Source organism: Oncorhynchus kisutch, unplaced genomic scaffold (assembly GCF_002021735.2).
Source record: "Oncorhynchus kisutch isolate 150728-3 unplaced genomic scaffold, Okis_V2 scaffold2364, whole genome shotgun sequence".
Taxonomy (NCBI): domain Eukaryota; kingdom Metazoa; phylum Chordata; class Actinopteri; order Salmoniformes; family Salmonidae; genus Oncorhynchus; species Oncorhynchus kisutch.
The window spans coordinates 19,549-28,526 of NW_022264309.1; the positions used below are offsets into that span (position 1 = coordinate 19,549).

The window sequence follows — 8,978 nt, forward strand, 5'->3', positions numbered from 1 at the left end:
GTCAGGAGACACTGTGGCCCCATCTGATGATACCCCCGGACAGGGCCAAACAGGAAGGATATAACCCCACCCACTTTGCCAAAGCACAGACCCACACCACTAGAGGGATATCTTCAACCACCAACTTACTGAGACAAGGCCAAGTATAACCCACAAAGATCTCCGCCACGGCACAACCCAAGGGGGGGCACCAACCCAGACAGGAAGATCTCATCAGTGACTCAACCCACTCAAGTGACGCACCCCTCCTAGGGACGGCATGAAAGAGCACCAGTAAGCCAGTGCCTCAGCCCCTGTAATAGGGTTAGAGGTTGAGAATCCCAGTGGAAAGAGGGGAACCGGCCAGGCAGAGACACCAAGGGCGGTGCGGTTCGTTGCTCCAGAGCCTTTCCGTTCACCTTCACACTCCTGGGCCAGACTACACTTAATCATATGACCAACTGAAGAGATGAGTCTTCAGTAAAAACTAAAAGGTTAAGACCGAGTCTGCGTCTCTCACATGGGTAGGCAGACCATTCCATAAAAATTGAGCTCTATAGGAGAAAGCCCTGCCTCCAGCTGTTTGCTTAGAAATACTAGGGACAATTAGGAGGCCCGTGTCTTGTGACCGTAGCATACGGGTAGGTATGTACGGCAGGACCAAATCAGAGAGATAGGTAGGAGCAAGCCCATGTAATGCTTTGTAGGTTAGCAGTAAAACCTTGAAATCAGCCCATAGTGGTGTCCCCATCCCTCCTAAGGAGGAGCCACTGAGACATGTGATCAGGCCAAGGAAGATCACTCTGCAAGGACGGGATAGGACACATCACAACACTGCTGCTCATTCATATTCAAACACACCTCAGAGTACGGACACAAACATGGATGCCCCCCCCCCCCCACACACACACACACACACACAATGAACTTACCTGTACATATCAGAATCATACATTCGACAGCCACCTCTTCCCCCACATGTATTGATCCCCCACCTCAAACATGTTGAGTCAATTCCAGATGCTGGAATGGTGCTGGAATGCAGGTGCAGTAGGGCCTAGTATGTAATGATGTGATACCATGTGTACCCCATATCCTGTGTTTGTGTTGATGTTTTTTTATTTTATTTAAACAGGGAGTCACACTGAGATTAAACATCCATTTTACCACAGTGCCCTGTAAAAGCTGAAGTCATATTGAACAACTACCAGAGAGAACCTTCTCTACATAGGAATTGCATACCATATTTTTTTCCATACATCAAAATAATACTTTATTGTCAATCAGCAATTACTAACTTAGATAAGGCCTCAACAAGGCCCCAGTTAATGGTTGAAAATAACTCATTTCAGTGCCAATGAGTTACACTGAGTGTATAAAACATTAAGAACACCTGCTCTTTCCATGACATATGCTGACCAGGTGAATCCAGGTTAACGCTATAATCCCTTATGGATGTTACTAGTTAAATCCACTTAAATCAGTATAGATAAAGAGGAGGGGAAAGGTTTAAAAAATATATTGTAAAGCTTGAGACAATTGAGACATGGATTGTGTATGTGTGCCATTCAGAGGGTGAATGGGCAAGACAAAATATTTAAGTGCCTTTAAACAGGTTATGGTAGTAGGTGCCAGTGGTACCAGTTTGTGTCAAGAACTGCAACGCTGCTGTTTTTTTTACGCTCAACAGTTTCCTGTGTGTATCAAGAATGGTCCACCACTCAAAAGACATACAGCCAACTTGACACAACTGTGGGAAGCATTGGAGTCAACATGGGCCAGCATCCCTGTGAATGTTTTGTACACTCAGTACATTAATAGTATTGGTACGTGTTCTTGCCGTAACCTGTAAAGCTGGAGCAGCCTGCGAGGCAGGGGGAGGTGTAAGTGATGCCGTTGTCTGAACACTCAGGGTCCCACTCCCCAGCCAAGCAGTAGCAGTCTCTGTTACACTCTGACAACAGGCTGCCATCGTACCGTACACCAGGGGACCTGGGGGACAGAGAAAATCGCTGGTAATGATGATGTTTAAATAATTGTTGCTGAACTATCATTGACACAGGCACAGTGACAAAACAGCCAGGAATCCGGGCTCAGTAACAACCATACTGAATATTCCCACAAGAGGGAGCCCCGGCACAAGCCCATGTGTGTTTTGGTCTAGCTCTCCCTCATATTCCACTGATCAAAACTTTTGTTTTTATCAACCCACCAACCAACCAATCAGATGTCATATTTACCCGTTGTAGGACATGGTCAGACCAGACACCTGAACGTTGTCACACTTAGTGCCAGACTGCAGAGGGAGGAGGAGGTAGGCCATGAAGGAGGTGACGAAAGACAGCTGGGCTCCAGACACAACGCCAAGCTTATACCTCTTCATCAGTAGACCTCCCAGGAATATCCCCACTGCACCCACAGGCAGGTTCAACTCACCTGGAAAAGTTATACTCACACGTCTTTAGTGCTACCAGTGTGCTGGAGTTTCATTTCCACTCATGTTCAACAAACCTACAGGGGATGGGAGAGAACAAAACAAGTGTATTTAATGCCATTCAACATCAGTGCTGACAGGAGGGAACATTTCAGTTGGAGCATGTCCAGGTTTCTATGGCTTCGTTGAGACAGGCAGCCCAATTCAGTCATTGTTTTGAGTAATTGTTGTAACTTTAATGTGTTCATGTTTAAGTTAATTCATTGAGCTGTAATTAAAGATATTTCTTTACAGTTATTTACATATGTAATTGTATTGGTTAGTATTGAATTACGCTTTTGACTGCAAGTTCCAGAATGCCTTGCGACAGGAATGAGCGCGAGAACGCGCCAGTTATGTGCAGGTGCAAAGTGATTAGGCTGACCTTTCCGCTAGCATCTTACCTGCATTGCTCTGTAGAATCTAAAGTTCTAAAATGTAACGTGAACAAGTAATATTACTAAAAGAAGCGTTCATATTCACCCCGACGTCCCGAGTCATTACTTTGAAGACAGTTATTCTAAAAGTAATTGCTCTTTTGACCAATCAGATATGCTCTGAAAAAGAGCTGATGCGAAAATATCTAACGTGATAATTTCCCATCATTATTCAACAGGCTAATGGGTCTCCAGTTGTCTATATAAAGAGTATCCTTATTAAGTTTGGGAATCAAAGTGATTACACCTTGTTTTAAGGAAGCCGGTAACTCCCCATTTTCTATTGATTCTTGAAACATAGGAAGAATGAAAGGAATCAATTTATCATTGAATGCTTTATAAAACTCGCTTATTAAACCATCATTTCCAGGGGACCTATTGTCCTTAAGGCTTTTAATACAGTCTTTTATCTCAATTTCAGATAACTCATCATCACAAAAATCCCTGAAATCATTATCTATTTTAGCAATGTTTGCAACACGTCATGCTCTTATCAACTGAGCTACGAAGGAGCACGTCGAAGTCACTAGAATGATGACAAGCAATTTTAAGGGATTCTAAAGGGAATCAGAATTCCAAACTAATTTCTATGGCAACAGTTGTCAATTTTGTAAACAATCATTTTCGAACGTGTGTTGCCAAGAGACATCTAACCGACGTTCTATGGAACGTTTTCTGTGCGAAAACAACAACTTTGCTGCTGACAACAAACTTGTTTGATTTTTGAGACCTGAGAACAATCGACTGGAAAATGCCTGGGTGCTTTTCAAGACTGGCGGAGAGAGTGCGTGGACGTCGGCGGCCTACTGCGTCGACGGGTTGTTCAAATTCATTTGTGGCTTGTTTTTCTTGTCTTTTTCTGTTTTGCAGGGTTCGTGATCGTCGACAGGTGGACAGCGACAGCGACTTCGAAGAGGGTATGTGGAGTTTACAACTCTTCTTTGACTACATTTAACAATGTCATTATAATTTGCGAAATGTTGTGTATTTCTATCATTGAGACTTGGCAAAAATGCTTGTGCTCGAGATGTTGTAGCTTGCTAGCTAACATTAACTCTAGTAACTGTTGTTAAGCAATCGACTTAGTATTTAGTATTAGCAATTTTGCTATGTTTTATGTCCTAACAATAGTTTATTTTATATTCCAATGTTCCTCATTTTAGAAACAACTGTCCTGGATGAGGTCCAGTTGGATGTGCCATTGGATGATGTGCCAGATGTTCCACAGCTGCCAGTCCTCCTTGATGTCCAGAATGCTGCTATCATCCTTGAGGATGTGCCAGATGTGCAGACTATCCTTGAGGTACAATTTTCTGAAAGTTTGGGGTTTTATGTTTGAAAAATATCCCAGATATTCAAGTTGTGTCTCTTTAACATGAAACAAATCTCTTGTCTGCTTTCTGCTTTAGGAGGCCACTGTTATTTGGCAGTTGATTCTGATTAGGTTCAGCCCCCAGTACTGTGGGCCTGTTGTGATCAGGGTAAGAGACCCCCCCCCACACACACACAGTCACATCACTGTTACAATGTTTACTGTTTCCAACATGAATGTATTGTAATGTGCAGAACAATGCCGGTCCGGTGGTTAAAGCTTGGAGAACTTTCCAGTTCATCAGCCCCATCATCACCTACATGCGTGGGGGATCCCAGGTATGTGTCTTTGTAACAACCTAATCATAATCTATATTGTCAGTCATTTGATCTTGATGGAAATGTGTCACAGTAATTGCCGAAGTGGTTTTGTTGATGTTGTCTTGTTGTTTATCTCAACAGCAGGTGGTGGTGAGGATGCACCACGTGAGTAGGGTGAGAGGCCTGGAGACTCAACTGGTGTGGGCCATCTCCAAGGAGACAGCCAGGCTTAGTCCAGAGGGCATCCCCTACTGTGCCACCAAAGTGCAGTCCATCACTTGGATCCAGGTAAGACGTAAATACTACTGAAACAGTAGTAGATTAGGCTTTTCTTCACTTATTCCATTTGGCCTTAATATGTATTCTCTCTTTGTCAGCGTGTGGCTGGCAGGGTGACCCACTATGCGTCTCACCTCCGCCACGAGACGTCTGTGGACGTGACGCTTGGCTGCTACCAGGTAAATAAACGATTTCCTATGTATATAGACTAGACATTACTGGGCATTTTTGCATTCGATTTGGTGTGTTTTCTAATAACGTGTGTGTGTGTGGTAAACCGGTGTGTTTTGAGCAGCAGACTGATGTCTCAGTGGTGTACGCCACTCTCCACATGGGGCTGGACGGGCTTCTATCCTCTTCAGCGTGGTCGGAGGCTGCCTCCTTCTCTACTCCCACCACTCAGCAGTTCACTGACCCAGAGCCTGAGGGCCACAACTGCTATGAGGTCAGACGTTACACACACATACTATTGACTAGGAGCATTAAGATCCTTCCATTGACCGATTGTTTGTTATGTCATTGCACTGGTCACTGATTTTGAATGCTTGTTTTGTTGTCGTAGGGCTGGGAGGAGGACCTGCTGCCTGAGGAGAGGGAGGTTCCTCTGCTAAAGTGAGTTCCTCTAAATGTCTGTGTAGTCTGAGCTTGTCAAATGCTGAAGGATAGTGGTCATAATGCTGTTATCCCCCATTGACTCTAATGGTTGACATGCTTCATTCCCTCCCTTTCACAGCCTCTACCTTACCACCAAGAGAGTGGAGGACATCGCCCTGAGGCTCGTCTCCTTGCGCCAGGCCTTCACTGTGCGTGGACCCACTGTTCTTTTTGTCTCTGTGACTTCTTGTTCTGTCTCCAAGAGGAAGATGTCTCACCCTAACTCTTCCCTCTTCCCTAGACCCTGCTTGGTTCCACCCTGAGCAGGAACCATCTGTTTGTGGCGGGAAAGGTCCTCCTGGGCGGCCTTGTTCAGGCCAACCACATGGTAACTCACTAACTCCTTCTCTTTCAAGGGAAAGAGAGCGTCCCTGAGGGGAAATGTGTTCTGTTCACTAAGATGCTCTTTTCTTTGTCATAGGACGAGGCCAAATTCATCCGTACCTATAATGACTTTGTGGACTACCTGAGTGACCCCTCCAAGCGGAATGACATTGAGAGGGAGCTGGCTGAGGCAAAGGTGAGTTCATTAACTCTTTCAAGTCTCACTGAGTTCTTCCACATGCATGTCTTTTATACATCACAGTAGCTGATATTTATGAAATCATTCCTATTTTCTCCAAACGTGTTTTCTTGTCCTAGATCCATCATGTGAACATGATAGATGTCCTCTTTGAGCTGGTGCTGTTTGGGATGATGACAGCTCAGAAGTCCCTGATGGTGGTAAGTAGCATCTCACTGGAACATGTTTTGATATCGCTCTATTAGCAGTTTCACTTAAATTCCTCTTCTCTTCTCTCCTCTTTTCTCCTCCTTTGTTTCCTTTAGCACCCTGGTGGGTTCGTGGAGCATCTGTACGCTCTCCTGTACTCCTTCCTGCCCACTGCTGCCAACATGGAGCCAGAGGCTGATAGAATCCTACTGCTGCTCAATGTAAGAGTCAAGAGGTTACTTCCTGTTTACTTCCATATTCTTAGTGTACTTCCTTTTGACTTCCTTATTCATGGTTAACCAGGTTTCAATGCCATTTTAGGGGGAGTATTTCTAATTGTCTCTCTCCTCTTGATAAGCTAGTAACTCAGAGCCATTTTCTATGTGTTGTGTGGTGTTCTCTTCAGGGCGGACTGATGGCTCTGCTAGATGACATGTTTGGCCAGCAGCTGGCCTGGTATTTTAACTCCGAGTCTCTGGTCTCTGAGCTCTCCAGCCTCCTGGAGTACCACTTGGAGAACCTCATGGCCAGCATGTAGTCCTACTGCAGGGACCATACTCCTTTCTCCTTCTCTCTCTCTTTTGAAGGAATTGAGGACTTGAAGTGCTTTGTTGAACCCTGATTAGTTAACACCCATTAATTTAATGTATTCTCTTGTTTTCTCTCTCCACAGGATTCTTGTGACACTTTGCCACCCAACAGGGCTCTAGACACCAATGCACTACATTACTTTGCACTGAATTTGACATTTTAAAATAAAATAAGTTGTAGTTCAAAAACATTTTGTTTCTGTCTTTTCATCTATTTGGTTTTATGACCATTTCCTCTTCCTGGAGGTATAATGCATATATTAGAATATTACATGAACAATGATGCTTTATTATCTGCATATGGAAATAAAAAACTATGTTTAGTTGATTTACAGATACTACAGGCCCACACTTATATGGTTTTGTACAGTGGTTTGTGATACTGGGGCGGCAGCGTAGCCTAGTGGTTAGAGTGTTGGACTAATAACCAGAAGGTTGCAAGTTCAAACCCCCGAGCTGACAAGGTACACATCTGTAGTTCTGCCACTGAACAGGCAGTTAACCCACTGTTCCTTGGCCATCATTGAAAATAAGAATTTGTTTTTAACTGACTTGCCTAGTTAAATAAAAAAAATACTGTACTATTTAAAAACATGTAGGATGACATACACTGAGTCCACAATAGACTAGGAACATCTTCCTAATATTGAGTTGCACACTCTTTTCCCCTCAGAACAGCCTCATTTCCTCTGGGCATGGACTCGACAAGCTGCCCTAAGCGTTCCACAAAGGTGCTGGCCCATGTTGTGTCAAGTTGGCTGGACGTCCTTTGGGTGGTGGACCATTCTTGAGACACATGGGAAACTGTTGAGCATGAAAAAAAACAGCAGTGTTGCAGTGCTTGACACACTTAACCCGGTGCGCCTGGCACCTACTACCATACCCCGTTCAAAGACAGTTAAATCTTTTCTCTTGCTGAATCACCCTCTGAATGACACACACAATCCATGTCTCAATTCTCTCAAGGTTTTAAAATCTTTCTTTAACTCCCCTTCATCTACACTGATTGAAGTAGATTCAACAAGTGACATCAATAAGGGGTCATAGCTTTAACTTGGTCAGTCTATGTCATGGAAAGAGCAGGTGTCCTCAATGTTTTGTATTATCAGTGTGTGTAGCATGTCTGAACCATTTCCCGTCTTTCCCACTGAAACCGTAATGTTAGCGTTCATGTGAGAGAGGGTGTAGTAGTGCATACTGACCACTAGTTGGATCATAGTGTGGGTGGTGGAGTTTATGCAGGAACACAGAGGGTAGAGGCATTCTCCATCACAGTAGAAGGCAGAGTAACCCGTAGGAGCCAATACCCAGTCCTAATGGAGAGAAATACCATAGAAATCGAATGACAAGATTAGATGAATGACTAGAACAGACTCTTTCTATGAGAAATACATGATAAAGAATGCAAAGAACATACTCTACAATGCACATTCTACACAAATGCCTTGCTTCCCTAGAATACTAACTGTCTGTTACAGAAAATAAGGTGGTACAATGTTAGCTCATGATTATCTATTCAGTACAATGAGTAGTTGAGACAGAATCTCACCTTCTAGCCTTGTTCACTGAATCTCACAGATAATTCATGTCTCTTACAAGCCTGACGCCCACTGTTGACATGGCTGTGATCTGAAAGGGACCAAAAAATATGTTATGAACCAGGAAAGACTAATGTACACTTTGGATGCATTGGATTTGAAATGAAATGTAAACGTAACTTAAGTCATTTTGTAATTTGGATGAACTATCCCTTTAAACTGTGTATAAAACAAGTTGAACTACAAGATGAAAACCAGTGTTGTCCCCTGACCTTGTATGTATACTGGGCAAGGGCAGATTGTATTTGGGCTTCTTCTTATGGGGGTTGGGTTTCAGGGCGACAGGGGGACTGGTTGGCCCTGAAGAAGTTGGTTAGATGAGTACTTGAAGGCTTATATCTATATTTTGGAATATTGGATTTTAATTTCGGGAGGCTTTCATCATGGAAAAGGGACCAGACCACTTTTTTTGTTAGTTAACCTAAACGAATCACGACCCTCTATAGAATAACAACAGTGACAACAGTTGACTGCTGTAAACCAGGTGTGTGGGAAAACAAGACAAAACAAATGGAAAATGATAGGTGGATCGGCGATTGCTAGAAGACCGGTGAAGTCTACCGCCGAACGATGCCTGAACAAGGAGAGGAACCGACTTCGGGGAAGTCGTGACAGTACCCCCCC

General features: G+C 43.8%; 1 protein-coding gene and 1 long non-coding RNA gene across 3 annotated transcripts; one reads left to right on the plus strand and one right to left on the minus strand.

Moving 5' to 3' along the window:
• Positions 1–2,252: 2,252 nt before the first annotated feature.
• Positions 2,253–8,632, minus strand: LOC116369991 (uncharacterized). Its single transcript, XR_004208692.1, has 3 exons — positions 8,306–8,632; positions 7,959–8,069; positions 2,253–2,490 (listed from the first exon to the last, which is right to left on the minus strand). It is a non-coding gene; the product is annotated as an uncharacterized LOC116369991 (long non-coding RNA).
• On the plus strand, positions 3,474–6,831 carry LOC116369990 (uncharacterized). 2 transcript variants are annotated; one of them, XM_031819635.1, is made up of 14 exons: positions 3,474–3,806; positions 4,053–4,192; positions 4,299–4,370; positions 4,456–4,539; positions 4,663–4,809; positions 4,899–4,979; positions 5,096–5,245; positions 5,363–5,412; positions 5,534–5,603; positions 5,696–5,782; positions 5,876–5,974; positions 6,097–6,177; positions 6,283–6,387; positions 6,573–6,831. In XM_031819635.1, exons 1-14 carry the CDS (start codon positions 3,641–3,643, stop codon positions 6,702–6,704), a joined length of 1,464 nt encoding a protein of 487 aa, XP_031675495.1. In that variant the 5' UTR covers positions 3,474–3,640; the 3' UTR covers positions 6,705–6,831. The 2 variants fall into 2 exon arrangements, with proteins under 2 accessions (XP_031675495.1, XP_031675496.1); XM_031819636.1 differs by lacking the exon at positions 4,299–4,370.
• Positions 8,633–8,978: the final 346 nt, after the last annotated feature.

Bases quoted from the DNA above. Each gene is read 5' to 3' on its own strand.
- LOC116369990 (XM_031819635.1), top strand. From the start codon at position 3,641: ATGCCTGGGTGCTTTTCAAGACTGGCGGAGAGAGTGCGTGGACGTCGG. The intron at 5,975-6,096 runs GTGAGTTCATTA...TTCTTGTCCTAG, and splicing joins GGGAGCTGGCTGAGGCAAAG to ATCCATCATGTGAACATGAT. The intron at 6,178-6,282 runs GTAAGTAGCATC...TGTTTCCTTTAG, and splicing joins CTCAGAAGTCCCTGATGGTG to CACCCTGGTGGGTTCGTGGA.